This window comes from Cervus elaphus, chromosome 1 (assembly GCF_910594005.1).
Source record: "Cervus elaphus chromosome 1, mCerEla1.1, whole genome shotgun sequence".
NCBI classification, from domain to species: Eukaryota; Metazoa; Chordata; class Mammalia; order Artiodactyla; family Cervidae; genus Cervus; species Cervus elaphus.
In genome coordinates, this window is record NC_057815.1 from 68,597,865 (window position 1) to 68,614,162 (window position 16,298).

At 44.6% G+C, this 16,298-nt stretch overlaps 1 protein-coding gene across 4 annotated transcripts in view; it reads right to left on the reverse strand.

Moving 5' to 3' along the window:
• The window catches only part of MAP6 (microtubule associated protein 6), an 80,238-nt gene extending 71,353 nt beyond the window's left edge, over window positions 1-8,885 (reverse strand). For all 4 annotated transcript variants that reach the window (XM_043907529.1, XM_043907520.1, XM_043907512.1 and 1 more), the window contains exon 1: window positions 7,384-8,885. In XM_043907529.1, the coding sequence (XP_043763464.1) occupies window positions 7,384-8,768 (1,385 nt within the window). In that variant the 5' untranslated portion in view covers window positions 8,769-8,885. The remainder of the gene's footprint in view (window positions 1-7,383) is intronic.
• Window positions 8,886-16,298: the final 7,413 nt, after the last annotated feature.

The window sequence follows — 16,298 nt, forward strand, 5'->3', positions numbered from 1 at the left end:
TTGGATGGCATCACTGACTCGAAGGACATGGGTTTGGGTGAACTCTGGGAGTTGGTGATGGACAGGGAGGCCTGGCGTGCTGCGGTTCATGGGGTTGCAAAGAGTCAGACATGACTGAGCAACTGAACTGAAGTGAACTGAACTGATATGTGCTGCTGCTGCTGCTGCTAAGTCACTTCAGTCGTGTCCGACTCTGTGTGACCCCATAGACGGCAGCCCATCAGGCTCCCCTGTCCCTGAGATTCTCCAGGCAAGAACACTGGAGTGGGTTGCCATTTCCTTCTCCAGTGCGTGAAAGTGAAGAGTGAAAGTGAAGTTGCTCAGTCATGTCCGACTCTTAGTGACCCCATCGACTGCAGCCTACCAGGCTCCTCTGTCCATGGGATTTTCCAGGCAAGAGTACTGGAGTGGGGTGCCATCACCTTCTCCGGAATATATGTGCAAACATTTCAAATAAAAAGTAGCTAAAGAATTCAGCATCATAAAATACATTTTTATCTAAGTAAGATTTATCCTAGGAATGAAAAGATGGCACAACATCAGAAAAATCTATAAACAGACCAAAAATGAAAACCATATGACTTTCTCGATTGATGGCCCCAAAAACCATTTAATAAGATTCAATACAAATCCATAGTTTTAGAAACCTCTAGAAATTAGTATAAAGACAAATTTCTTAACCTGATATGATGCTGTCTCCTAATGACACAGAGCAAACCTCATACTTAAGGAAAAAACTTCAGGAGCATTCCCACTTGTCTCAAGACAAACATGCCCGTTATCACCTACCATCAAAATTATACTGGATATCCCCACCAATGTAGCAATATACAAACACACAAAAATACACGAATATCAGAATGAAGATGATAAATTGGCATTTACTAAAAGCATACACTATCTCCACAGATGGCCCAAGAGAATCTAAAAACAAAATTAGAGAGTGGTAAAAAGTTGCTGAATATAATATGAACATATAAAAATTAATACATATGAGTAACAACAACAAATTAGAAAATGTAATAAGATATATGTTGAAAGCAAGAAAGCTAACTTTAAATAGCTCAGAAAAAAAGGATAGTATGGTATTAGCTCAGATGAATGGACTAGAAGAGAGATCTCAGAAATAAGCATATGCAACCTTATGTGATAAAGAGATAATCAGTGGGGATATTAATGCAGAAATAAACTTTTAAAAAATGTATTGGAATAAATGGCTTTCCATATGAGAAAAGGAAAATTAGATCCCTACTTCATTCCATACATAAAGTTAAATCCAATTATGTTATTAGGGGCTTAAATATAGAAAAATAAAACTTAAAAACTATTTTGTATGTGTGTATGTTGTTTAGTGGCTAAGTTGTGTTTGACTTTTTTGTGACCCCAGGGACTGTAGCCCGCCAGGCTCCTCTGTCCATGGGATTTCCCCCGCAAGAATACTGGAGTGGGTTGCCATTTCCTTCTCTAGGGGATCTTTCCGATCCAGGGATCAAATCTGAGTCTACTGCTTGGCAGGTGGATTCTTTACTACTAAGCCACCAGGGAAGCTGTATGTGTGTACATGCGTGACTTTTGCAGAGAAAATTACAAAATGTAAGTGAAGGACATAAAGACAAATAAATGGCAAACAATACCATCTTTGTGTATGGGAAAACACACTACCTTACAGATAGCAAATCTCCCCAAGCAGTGTTTTCCCAAGTAAAGCCTGAAGTTCACTTGCATCAAAATTAGCTAGAGTACAGGACTCGCCTGGTGATCCAATGGTTAAGAATCCACCTTGTAATGCAGGAGATGTGGGTTCTATCCCTGGGCAGAGAATTAAAATCCTACATGCCTGTGCACTGCAATGAAGATCCTGCATGCCGCAGCTAAGACCCCACACAGCCAAATAAGTAAATATTTAAAAAATTACCTAGAGTGCTTGTTAAAATATAGATTCTTAGGCTCCATTTTAAACCTGCTGAATCAGCGTGTCTGAGGATGAGGCCAGGAATCCACATTTTAGGAAGGTCTCCAGATGATTCTCTTGTGAACTAAATTTTGAGAAACTCTGCCTTAAGGGAAGAGGGTGTAACCTGAATTGCACATGAGAATTATCTGGGGGCAGTTTTAAAAGACTCACATGCACAGGTCATACCCCAGACCCATTAAATCAGAATATCTGGCAAGGCAGTTATGTAACAGTTTTTTTTTTTTGGGCTGTGCTGTAGGGCATGAGGGACCTTAGTTGCCAACCAGGGATCGAACCCTCACCCCGCCTCCCCTACAGTGGAAGCACAGAGTTTTAACCACTGGACTGCCAGGGAAGCCCTTGCAACAGCATTTTTATTTTATTTTTTTTAAATTTTTTATTTATTTATTTTTTGCAACAGCATTTTTAAAGTTCACCAGTGATTCCATTGTACAGCTCAGGTCGAGGACCACCACTGCCCTGGTTAAAGTGCACCTAGAATCAGGTCTGTAAGGTTTGCTGCCCTTCCCCATTTGAACATTTCTTCTAGTGCTAACCGAGTAGGAATCCCACTTTATTTTGATGAAGGAAAACACAATTTCTTTACATAAGGGTTATCACCTTTTGGTGTCCTGAGATTCCTGTCTGATACATAGCAGGGGCTTGGTGGTCATTTTCCAAAATTAATTCAGTTGAATGAAACAGAGTGAAATGAATCAATCTGTAAGTGAATAAATTCTTCACCAAACTCTAAAAAGTTCATTAGATCCAACAAAACAATATGGTCGTTAGGCACAATGTTAAGCTGTGAGAGATACAGAGATGAACAAAATACAGCCCTTCTCTTTAAGTGTTCCTATCTGGTAGGGGAGGCAGATAGAGACAAGAGTATCCTCCAATCAAGCAGACAATGAGAAGTGCACAGAATACGAAAAGGAAATGAGAGAAAAATCAGTCCCTCGTGGCAGGACCCGGAAGGCATTGTTGAAAGCTAGTATCTGAGATTGGCCTTGAAGAGTTGCTGGGATTTAGAGAAACAGGCAGTTAGTTGCCTGTAGGTATAGGGCAGTTCTGTATTGTTGCTGCTTAGTTGCTTAGTTGTGTCCAACTCTTTTACAACCCCATGGACTGTAGCCCACCAGGATCCTCTGTCTCTGGGATTTCCTAGGCAAGAATACTGGAGTGAGTTGCTGCGTACTTCTGCAGGGGATCTTCCCGACCCAGGGATCGAACATGCATCTCCTGAATTGCAGGCGGATTCTTTACCACTGAGCCACCTGGGAAGCCCAGGGCAGTTCTGAATAGCATAGCCATGTCAGATGGACCTCTCTGTAACCTTTATGGAAAACTGTAGGGATAGTAAAGACTCCTTTTCTTTCTGATTTCCTTGTTACCCCTCTCATTTTTCAAGTACTATTTTGCCTCTGGTTTATTAATTCTACTTCCTGGTACCCCAGCTGATTTCTTCCAGGAAAAGTTGCTTATTAACATTTCTATGGGGAGCACCTCCTACTCAATCTATCACTTTTAACTAATGGCTGGGACAATGGGGTTGGCTGAGAGAGGAATTTTAATCCCCTCCTGTGACTTATCTATTTTCTGATTGAGAATTCTAGGTCTAAAGTCACAGATAGCTGCCCAGTGAAATCATCCTTAACATTAAAATGATAATAAAGACATGTTTCTCAATTTTTATAATATCATTTATGTAATATGAAAGTAGTGAAAATCAATTTCATGATTACAAATAATTCTAAAGATACCTCAGATACCACTTGAATGCAAAAATACCTGGCTAGTCTGGATAAGCTAAGAATTAGAACAGTTGAACAGGGACACTTTCTCAAAACCATAGCATCAAAGGATATTTGATGTTAACTAAGGCTTCCCTGGTGGCTCAGATGGTAAAGCACCTGCCTACAATGCAGGTAGACCCGGGTTTGATCCCTGGGTCAGGAAGATCCTCTGGAGACGGAAGTGGCAACCCACTCCAGTACTCCTGCCTGGAAAATCCCATGGACGGAGGAGCCTGGTAGGCTACAGACTATGGGGTTGCAAAGAGTCGGACACAACTGAGCAGCTTCACTTTCTTTCTTTCTTTCACTCACTGATTGTATATTGCAGGGGAAAACCAAATAGCACGTGCTGATATATGACTCTGGATGAATATATATTTCATATTACATACCAATATATTAAGCTGATGGATTGTGTATCCTTTCTCTAGTTAAGCAAACTACTCACATTGATGTTATATGACTGATGTCATTTGTAAAGTCCATAAGATGAACCGGTCACTATGGTATAAACTACCATTATTTATGTAGAGCGACAGAAGAAATGGATTTGTCAATCAAATTATTGGTAAAATGGAGCCCAGTTTGGCTTCTAAGGTGATGTAAGACACACAGCATACTTAAATTCAAGAGATACTCAAAATCCTGGCAAGGAAAAGGATGTGAGAGAATAAGGAGGAAAAAAATCAAGTTTACAGATAAACCTATAATTTCCAGGCATTTTTTTCCTTTATTGTATATTTAATTAATTATCTTATTTCTTCATATCTGCTTTTTACTCAAAGTGCATTTCCCTATTATTAGTTAATTTTTCTTCTGGAACAAAAATAATATTAAATTTCACATCAAATTTGTCATGCACTTAAATTGTCCATTAGAGAAATTGATGTCTCTTAGCAACACTTATTCTCTTAATGCTTCCAAACCCTTCTGATTACACAGCAAAATGGAACTACTGACCCCAAAGTCATATGCGTAATTAAATGTTATAGAAGACTCAAATTAGAAAAAAAAATTTGAGGTACGCAGAGATTTTTCTGGACAGGTTGATGAAATTCTGATAGCTATGAAAAACCATTCTTAACAGTTGCAAGAGCATAGTTCCCCTACTCAATCCAATCACTTGCAGGATGTGTGTAATTCTAACTCGCAGTATCACATGCTTACTGAACAGTTAAGGTATTGTTTAGGAGGAAGAGGCTATACAGAACAAAGGCACATCCCAAAATATTTGGAGTTAATTGCCTGAAGGGTGATTTTTTAAAAAATTTATCTTTAATTGGAGGATAATTGCTTTACAATGTTGATTTGGCTTCTTCTGTATAACAACGTGAATCAGCTATAAGTATACATATATCCCTTTCCTCTTGAGCCTCCCCCCACCATCCTATGAAGGGTGGTTTATACCTTGACTGTCTGGCCAATCGCTGATGGACAAAGCAAGTCCTACCAACCTGGAAACATAAACTGAGTAAGATCATCAAATGAAATTTGAGAGTCTGGATCTCTCTTGATTGGTATTGACTATACTGAGGTGCTCATGCTCATTGCTCAGTCACGTCCCACTCTTTGCGATCCCATGGATTATAGCCTGCCAGGCTACTCTGTCCATGGAACTTTCCAGGCAAGAATACTGGAGTGGGTTTCTGTTTCCTACTCCAGTATTGAGGTGAGGAGAGGTTGATTCTGTCTGGTAGGTGGTAAGTTTCCACCTGCCTCAGGGTGGTAGTTTGGGAGTAAGATGATGAAGAGGTCAGTCCAGAAAACTGATGTTAGGCCAGCCTTAGGGTTCTTAGGGAACAAAGTAGAGCCTTATAAACAAGAAAGCCATGGCAGAGTCACAAAACTGTATCTTGACTTTGCTTTTGTATTCCCCTTGCTTATTCATTTCCATTCTTTTCTTTTAGATCCTCCTTGGTAACAGCATAAAGATTTTGTGAACATTCCACTTTCTCATAGCTAGAGCCAAGGGAAAAGATCTGTGTCCTTGCCTGACCCAGAGCTATAAAAGGAAGTGGTGTACTCTTGGGTGACCAGTATGATCATGATACTGGTAAACGAAGAGAGAAATGCCAGGTGAGAGGTAGAATTCAAGAGGAAGGAATAGGGGCCAATTGATAAGCTGCCCTTTTAACTGTGAAATGCTTTCCAGAGGCAAAACCTGGGCGGGGTCTTAACAAAAGACCTTGTCTATGAATGCTGTTCTTTCCTCAGCATAAGAGGGAATGTCTGTCATATTTACTGGAGAGGGACATCAGTGTGATGAGGCTACATATAAGGTCTTGGCAAAAGACACTAACTCTGCAGTCCTCCTGTCCACACCCTTCTGCAGGAAGGAGGTTGCTGGCTGTGGCATTCATGAAGGACCCCATAAGTCACATTTGCACACTTCTAGCTCAATCACTCATCATGAACATCTACTTCCCTGGCGACCCCAAGTCCAATGCCATGTATACAAAGTCAACAGTAATCTGTTAGCTAATTGTTTTGGTTTGAAGCATAAGGGCAGGACTGAAAGCTAAGCATTCAGAAATATATGTTAAATGGAGAAAGGGTGAGAAAGCAGACTAGAAGAGCTGAGGCTGCAGCAGAGGGAGAATTCTAGAAAGAAAGAGAGTGAATGAATATGCTCAGGTTTGAAGGCATTCATTTAAAGGGAATTTAAATATGCTGAAGAGGGGGGTTCTTGATGGTAACAGGATGACAACCACATCTGGCGAACAAGAAAGGAATAAGTGAGAAGGCTGGAAATGTCTTGGACATGGAAATCAAAATAATGAGAAGGTCAGAAAGGAACCGAGATGTACTAATTACCTACCATGTGCCAGGCATAATTCTTCTGAATCATCTCATTTAATCTTCAAAATGTCTAGCACAGTGTTCAGCATATAATAGGTGCTCAAAAATAAGTTGAGTATTTAATATTAAATCAGTATATGAGCAGACAATCTAAGAGAAGAATCTGTTATCCATCACATTTTACAGATAAGAACCAGAGGCCAAGAAAGGTTAAGAAACTTGCCCAATGTGTCACAAATAGAAGCATAAGCAATCTGCTTTCAAAACCTAGGGGACTGAAGGAGGAGGGTGCTCTATAAGCGTCTGGCAGGGAATCTTGAAAAGGGTGTGGTGCTTGGGTGTCTGCCAAGGACTGAGATGGAGGAGGGAAGAAGGAAGGGCTGGGTGAACTAGGCTAGGGAGGTGGAGAAGGGGTAGAGATCACTCTGTTTTGGGGGAGGATCTGCCCTGCAGCAAGGCACCAAGACTCTTTGGCGTCAGCTGAACCAGCAAAGGGCAGCACCCAGGCTAATGAAGCCGGTGGCTTGGGTGGGGCAGAATGAACTCAAAGCCTGTGAAGAGACTGCAACGGTCTCTGTTGGGCAAGCAGGGACTTGGGGTGGGGCGGGGATGGGGAAAAGATGGCTGAAGTGGTTAGTGAAAGACTTCAGCAAGATGGGATGGATAACAGCTTTCACAAAAGAGTCAAAGAGCAGTCGGCCAGGAGTGGGGGGAAGGAGGGGGTGTGTTCTGGAATGGGAAGGGGAGGCTGCCAGGGATGCCTGCGATGCGGAGAATCTATGGGAGAGGATAAGGATGACCAGTCCCGAGGCCTGAACTGTGGCCGCGTCTCACCTGTAGGAGCTGCTCACTGCACTCGCCACCTCCTCGCGGATTTGCCTGTTGAGCGCGTCGGCCGCCGCACGCCCTCTGCCCGCCTCGGGGCCAGTGGCCTGGACCTGGTCCTGAGCCGCGGGCAGCGGCGTCTGCTCCTGCCCCAGCCCCTCGGCGCGCCGCACCATCCAGGCCGGCCCGGGCTTCTTGCGAGTGTCGCGCTCATCTGCACCGGACGCTTTTCCAGCCGCAAGGACACCTGCTCCGCCAGGGGCCGCCTCCTGCTCCGGGGCCTCGGCAGCCTGCACCAGCCAGCGCTCCTGGCTCTGCGACACCTCGGCGCGCCGCACCATCCAGGCGGGCCCGGGTTTCTTGCGAGTGTCGCGCTCATCTGCACCGGACGCTTTTCCAGCCGCAAGGACACCTGTTCCACTAGGGGCCGCCTCCTGCTCCGGGGCTTCAGCGGCCTGCCCCAGCCAGTGCTCCTGGCTCTGAGGCACCTCGGCGCGCCGCACCATCCAGGCGGGCCCGGGTTTCTTGCGAGTGTCGCGCTCATCTGCACCGGACGCTTTTCCAGCAGCAAGGACACCTGCTCCGCTAGGGGCCGCCTCCTGCTCCGGGGCCTCGGCGGCCTGTACCAGCCAGCGCTCCTGGCTCTGCGACACCTCGGCGCGCCGCACCATCCAGGCGGGCCCAGGTTTCTTGCGAGTGTCGCGCTCATCTGCACCGGACGCTTTTCCAGCCGCAAGGACACCTGCTCCGCCAGGGGCCGTCTCCTGCTCCGAGGCCTCGGCGGCCTGCACAGGCCAGCGCTCCTGGCTCTGCGGTCGGCGCTGGGGGCCACGGAGCGCAGGCACTGCCGCCTGGGAAGAAGTGGCGATCTGCACGGGCTTGGGAATCCACGGGTGGTCCCCGCGGCGCGGCAGCGGCCAGGCGCGGAAGTCCTTCTGGTACTGGGTCTCGCGCTCAAAGGGCGCGTCCGAAGGCTGGTATTCGCTACGCGGCCGGCAGCTCGGCTCAGGCCGCTGAACCTTCCAGGCGCGGTAGTCCTGCCGCATCACCGAGTCCGCGGGACCCGCGCTGGAGGTGGAGCCGGAGCCAGAGGTTGGGCCCGGTCCGCTCCGGCCGGAGGAGGCCCCAGCCTCTCGTTCTCCGCTAGGCCCAGGCGCCAGCCCTGTTGCCCGGGCAACCGCATCCCCGTCGCCCTGGGCCGGCTGTGTTTCTATGGCGACCGTGCGCGCCGAGAGGGGCGCGGGCGCCGGCTGCTGGTGCGACGGCGGGGCACCCGGGTGCTCGGTGGCCTCCGAGTACTTGGTGAAAACCAGCGGCACGGCGATATCCGCCTTGTCCAGCTGGTTCCAGAAGCGGGCGATGCAGCAGGCTCGCGTGATGCACGGCCACGCCATGGTGCTCGCTGCAGAGCTCGCCCTCCTTCTTGCTGGATTCTAAAGCAAGTCCCTAATCTTCCTCAGTCCCCTCGACCGGCCAGTCTGGTTCCCACCTTGTTTTCCTTGGTGGCCTGAGCTACCGCGCCCTCCTGTCTAGAGAGCACCCGGGAAGGTCGGGCTGGCAGAGCTATCACTGAGATAAAAGTCGGTAAAGTCCTTCGATACCTTGCTATAAACGCCTCCTGGAGCCGCAGCACAGGTCTCGGGAGCGCGTTCTGCTGCGGGCACCGCAGCGGGAGACACGGCGACCCGGGTCGCCGGGCGAGGGCGTCTGGGACGCGCCCCTCCCTGCGGCTGCGGCGGCGCGCAGACCCCGGCCAAGCGAGGCGACGCAAGGCGAGGTGGCTGCAGGCTTAAGCCATGGCGCAGAGGAAGGGACGGGCAGTACGGTTGCAGGGTCGCGGACAAAGCTCTCTCTTCTCCTTCCCGCCGGCGTCCAGTCTCAGCTAGCCACCTAGCAGGGTTCGGAGGCAATCACCACTCGAGGAGACCGAGCATTGCTGCCGCCGCCGCCGCTCCCAAGGATGCTGCAGCCGCCGCCGCCGTCTCTGCAGCAGGGAAGCGGCCCCACCCTTTTCTCCGTTCAGCAGAGGGGGGGAAAATCCAGGAAAGATGCTGAGAGAAAGAGCGCTGCGGGGAAAAAAATCACCTGCTGTCGTCAGCGAGCGCTGCTGGGAGCTCGCCTTCTCTCTTTCCCCTCCCTCTGATCTGGCAGCTCCTCCCTCTTCAGCTCCTAGGCAACCATGGAATCCGGGGCCTAGGTGGGTTCAAGTCCCAGGCTCCTTATGACTTGCAGTCTTTATTCTGGTTGCTTCGGAACTGGGAGCCTCAGGCTCCTCTTTTGTGAAATAAGGGTTAAACATGGGGGAAGGGGGGAGATTCAATTTAAAAATACAGAGGAAACCCCTAGTGAGATGTCTGTCCCAGAATATATGTTTTTTGTTTTTTTTTAAAAGGAGCTCCTGTTATTGGCCAAAATCTATGGCCGGATTTGAACCCCTTTGGCTGGCTTCTGACCTAAGCACTTGTCAGTCTTATGCACAGGCTTTGCTCATATGTGGAGTCAGGAAACTGCAGGCTGATGGTACATTAGCTGTTCTCTTTCTGGGGGACCCTTTGCAGAGAGGGATGTCTTAGAATGTCCTAAGAACTACCGAGTTCCTGTTCAGCCCAGGGACCACACCGGAAGAGATGAAGTGAGAAGAAAATTCTCAAAAGGGGCCTAAGTGGGGAGGTTGGGGTGGGTGGGAAACAGCCAGATAGTATCCTGGGAAAGGGTGGGGCCTGACATGCAGTGGCTTTCTGCCATGTTCCTGACCCCTGGCCTTTGCTCTTCTTCTATCTGGGAGGCAGAAAAATTTTGGAGTCAGATGTTCCTGCTTTTGCTCAGACACTTACTACCTGTGTCACTTGGACAAAAGTTGAGTCATCCCTGGACTGCAGTCTCCTTACCTGGAGGAAATTATAGCTACCTCATAGTGGTTTTGTGAAGATAGTTAAAGACTCAAAGCTTGGAGTCAAATCAGATCCCAGAGGATTCAAATCCTGGCTTTTGCATGCCTTAGCTCATTGCCGTGGGCACATTACTGCAAGTTTCTGACCTTTAATTTCATCCATGAATGAGGGTGCCAGTTCTCAACTCATAAGGTTGCTCTGAGAATTAAAATGATCACTAAAAACCCTTGCCACAACATCTGGAATATAGCAATGGTTCAATAAATGGTAGCTATTAGTATTCACAGAACCCACCCGGAGGTGGAGCTTCCCAAGCAGGCCAGCCTCTTGGATACCTTCTCCAGCAAGACTTCTTGTTCTTCCAAGTGTCTCCTTTGGGTATCTCCTTGCACTATCTTCCACTTCTGACTCCTAGCTACATTCACTGGCCTATAGCTCTGTTTCTCTCCAATACAGCCAGAGTTTTCAGCATCAGTTAAGTCAGGGGGGCATTGATATCTATGGGGGGAAAAGTAATTTATATGTTTAGATTGGGAATTGATTTCAAAATATAGCTCTTTTTAAACCTTAGAATCAAACACAATGAGAAGACAGCTCTGACTAGTCAATTAAATGCTGAACTTCCTCCTGTGTGGGTCTTTGCCTATTGGTAACTTGATTTGAGTTCCACAAATAAAATGATGCCTGGCACTGTTTTCCATTCATTAGGAGATACATTTCTATAAACAAAATAATCTGGTCTTGCCCTTCCTCTCCCCAGTTCTGGAACTCCCTGGGATTTGGCTTATGTCTTTCCAGTAACAATTTCCAAAGATAAAAAGATGGACTAGCAATCAGAGTTGGAAGTCATTAAGAGTCACTGAGATTTTACCCTTCCTTAATTTAGATGCCCACTCTGTGCTTTGGGCCCTATGGAACACAGATGGGTTCTAGCTCTAGGGAAGCCCTCGATTACAGGGGTGTATTATGGAAGGACTGGGAGACTGATACATAAATAATTAGCAAATAGTATGGTCAGCATAACAGAGGTTCATTCACAAGGTGCTGAATGAATGACTAACGATGACTGAACAGGAACTCTCCTAGTCAAGGTGTAAGCATTAATAAGAGTGCTCCAGGCAACTTCTTTAAGGGGCTCCCCTGGTGACTCAGACAGTAAAGAATCTGCCTGGAATGCAGGAGACCAAGGTTCGATCCCTGGGTTGGGAAGATACCCTGGAGAAGGGAATGGCAATCCACTCCAGTGTTCTTGCCTGGAAAATTCCATGGACAGAGGAGCCTGGTGGGCTACAGTCCATGATGTCACAAAGAGTCAGACACAACTAAGCGACTTTCACTTCTCACTTCAGGCAACTTCATTATCGGTATCACCTTCCACATACATTCATTTAGATTTTTAAAACACATTCAATTGTATAATCTCCTGGAACCATCTAATGGCCCAATGGGATAATCAAGTCTAATGGTTATCTGTTACATAGATTGCTTAGCATCAATTCTGATGATAACAATACCTCATTGGTTGACTTTGGATATGCCTCATTTCTAATTTCAGTCCATATGATTTGGGTGGGGTTAACCTTACTTAGTCCACTTTCCAGAGCTGACTCTGTGACCCACACCCATTTACTAGTCCCTGCATCATTCTGGCCAAAGTGACTATAGTGACTGACACATGATCCATATTAGACCAGCTGGAGGAAATCCTAGACATTAGCTGAAACCACCCATAAAAAGCCACTCTCTTTTCCACTGAATTGTTACATGGGAGACCATGAAGCTACAGTTGTTAGTGACCATCTTTGCTATCACCGGGGGAGGCTGCCTGCCTAAGGCTGAAGCAAACAGAGAAAACCAGAAGAGGATGCAGGATTCTGATGATGTCAATGAAAAACTGCAATTTTTCCCCTGAACTCATTCTCTCCTTATATTCCTTCTAGTAGCAGAAACCTCCATGTTTTAGTTGGGCTCTTGTTTACCCAACCAGAGACATTTTCCAACTTACCTACAGCAAAGAGCAATTGTGTGTACTTCCAGGCCACTTCCTTAAGGTAATTGTTTGGGTTCAACTTCATCTTTCTCCTTCCCATAGCATAGAATGTGGACATGGTAGATGTAAATTATTACCTGGGCATTAAGGGATAAGAAAGTTCTGGTGCCAGGGTTTAGTCCTGGGTCTGGGAGGATAGAGAACAAAATAGAGGAAACTTGTCTTGGGTGATCTCCTAGAACTGAGCTCTCTCAGCAACCTTGGGCCACCTGCCTGCTTCTGCACTGTCACGTGAGTAAGAAATGCATTTTCTTTTGTCTGAACCACTGCTCTGGGGTCTCTGTTTAGCTTTTTAGTCATTTGTGCACGTGGATCTGGTCATGCTTGAATTAATATGAGGTACATGAAAACAGTGTGAAACTAAGATACATGTAAGATGGGAAAGGGTGATCAGAGTTAAAGTATTCCAAAGTCCTTATTTGTTTGTGAGGAAGAGAGATATCGATTCATTTATTAACCCAAAATATTTATTAACTTAAAAATGCACATGGAAGGAAAGAAAAGAAGATATAGAAAACTTTATTAAGGCCTGCAAAAGGGCAAAACTAAGCAAAGAAAATATCTAGAAAATAGAATATAAGGTGGTGGGAATATTTCCAAGTATATCAGTGACCAAAGTAAATGCACATGATCAAAACTTTCCATAACGACTTCCCTGGCAGTCCACTGGTTAAGAATCAACTTGCTGGGGCTTCCCTTGTGGTCCAGTGGTTAAGACTCCAAGCTCTCAATGCAGGGGGCCTGGGTTCAATCACTGGTCAGGGAACTAGATCTCACACATAGCAACTAAAAATCCCATGTGCTGAAACTAAGACCTGGGGCAGACAAATAAATAAATAAAAATAGGTATTAAAAGAAAAAAAAAGAATCCACTTGCCAATGCAGAGGACATGGGTTTGATCCCTGGTGCAGGAAGATTCCACATGCCTCAGGGCAACTAAGTCCACAGTGCCTTAGAGCCCATGCTTTGCAACAAAAGTCACTACTAGGGAGCAGCCCCCGCTCACTACGACTAGAGAAAGCCTGCACACAGTAACAAAGACCCACTCAGCCAAAACAAACAAACAAAAATTAAAACAACAAAAAACCAACAAAACTTTCCAGTTAAAAGACTGAGAATGTCAGATTGGAGAAAAACACAAAACAAAGCAAAATGCAACTACACATTGTATGTAGGAAACACATTTGGAACAATGACACATAAAGGTGAACAGAAGGTGACAGAAAAAGATGTAGTAGGTAAATACTAATCAAAAGAAAGATGATACCATTATATTAACATCAGACAAAATGATCTTAAAACAAAAAGCATTATTGGGGATAAAAATGAATGGTCATCATATAAAAATAGAGCAAACAATTCACCAGAAATATATGACCTAGTTTGTATCTAACAATATACCCTTCAAAATATATACAGCAAAACTTGGTAGAATTTATTATTTATTTATTTAGGCTGTGCTGGGTCTTCATTACTGCACAAGGACTTTCATCTAGCTTCAGCCAGCTGGGGCTACTCATTGTGGTGGACAGACTTCTCTTGTTGCAGAGCCCGGGCTCTGGGCTCACAGGCTTCGGTAGCTGCAGCTTGTGAACTCTATACTTGGGCTCAGAAGTTGTGTCACTTTGCTTAGTTGGTCTGAGGCACGTGGAATCGCCCCAGATCAGAGATTGAACCAGTGTTTGCATTGGCAGGTGAATTCTTATCTACTGTACCACCAGGGAAGTCCCAAAACTGGGTAGAATTTTAAGAAAAAAACGCACAGCTCCATAATTATAAAAAAAAAAGATTAAAAATTAACAACTAAGTAATTGGTAACAACATAAAACATTCAGAATGCAGAAGATTTAACAGTTAATAAGCTTGATCTGATGATTCCTGTGTTCAACAATTAGAGAAAACACATTTTTCAAATTTACATTATATGTATATATAAATTGACCATACAGTAGGCTGCAAAACTAACATAAACAAGTACCAAAGATTCACTCAAATCACTTTTCCTGATGATGGTACAAAGATAAAAAAACATTTCTAAACATGTGGAGGAGGTACTTCCACATGTTTAGAAATTAAATAACAAAAATACTTCTAAATAATCCGTTGGTTTAAAAAGAAATTATAATGGATACTAGAAAATATTCCGTGCTGAAAGAAAATGAAACCATTATCCATCAAAGTTTATGGGATGCAGCTAAAAACAATATTAACAGGAAATTTATAACCTAAATACATACTTTAGAAACAAAGAAAGATAAAGAATACTCTAGTGATTAGACTTAAAAAATTAGAGATAGTCCAGAGCAAACCTAAAGGACGTAGAAGGGGAAAAAATAAAGTAATAAGATAGATAATACATATAAAATAATCATATACTAGAGACTTTAAAAAAAGAAAAATCTAAAAGCAGCTTCTTTAAAATAGACAAGTCTCTGACAGATTGATCCAGAAACAAAAATCGCACAGCAGCAATTTCAGGATAGTAGGAGGGACAATTGTAGATACAGCAGAGATTTAAAGACTCTTTGGCAAACACTAAAAATTACTGTCTGCTGATAAATTTATAAGCCTTGTGTGGTAAGAGCCTCCAAGACGGCCCACAATAACCTTGACCCTCTGGAAGGCATAGCTCTGTGTAGTCCTCTACCACACTGCCCAGAGCTGACCCATGCAACCAATAGGATACTGTGAAAACGATGGTGTGTGAGTTTCAAAGCCAGGTCAGAAAAGACATTGTGGCTTCACCTTGATGTCCCTTGGATCACCCACCCTGGGGAAGTCAGCCACCATATTGGGAGGATATCCAGGCAAGCTCAGCTCCTAATGATGAGGAACTGAGCCCTCCTGCTCTCAGCCATGTGAGTGACCCAAATTGGAAGTGGATCCTCCAGCTCCAGTCAAACCTTCAAATGATAGCAGCGCTGGCTGACATCGTGACTGTATCTTCACATAAGACCCTGATGCAGAATTACCTGGCTAGTCATTCCTAAAGTCTTGACCCACAGAAATTATATGAGGTAATATATATTGATTGCTATTTAAAGTGCTAAGTGTAAGGGTAATTTAAAAAATTTTAAATGAACTTTATATACTTATGTATACATTTATTTAAAATATATTTATTTCTTAGAGCTGTTTTAGTTTCACAGCAAAATTGAGCATACAATACACTGAATTTTCATGTACTCTAGTCAGTCCCCAAGCTCATACAGTCTCCCCAGCTACCAACACCCTGCCCAGAGCAGTATATTCATTATGCTCAGTGAACCCACACTGACACAATCATCATTCAGAATTCACAGTCTACATTAGGGTTCACTCTTAGTGTTTTACACCCCAGGGATTTTGACAAATGTTTGACATGTTTGACATGTAACCACCACCATAGCATCCTACAGAATAATTCCACTGCCTTAAAAATCCTCTGTGTTTTGCAGACTCATCCTTCCCTTCCCCCTTGCTCCTGGCCATCAATGAACTTTTTACTGTCTCCATGTAGTAGTGTGTTAGTCGCTCAGTTGTGTCTGACTCTGCGACCCCATGGACTATAGCCCGCCGGGCTCCTCTGTCCATGGAATTCCTCAGGCAAGAATACTGGAGTGAGTTACCATTTCCTTTTCCAGGGGATCTTCCTGACCTAGGGATTGAAACTGTCTCCTGCATTGCAGGCAGATTCTTATCATCTGAGCCACCAGGGCTTCCTTACTGTCTCCATAGTCTTGCCTTTTCCAGAATATTATACAGATGGACTCATTCAGCATGTAACCTTTTCAGATTGGCTTTTTTTCACTGAGTAATAGGTATTTAAGGTTCATTCATGTCTTCATAGCTTGCTATTTCATTTCTTATTAGCACTAAAGAATATTTCATTGTTTGGACATACCGTAGTTCATTTAGTCATTCATCTACTGAAGAATATTATGGTTGCTTCCAAAGCTTAGCAAGTATGAATAAAACTTCTATCAATATTTATGTGCATGTT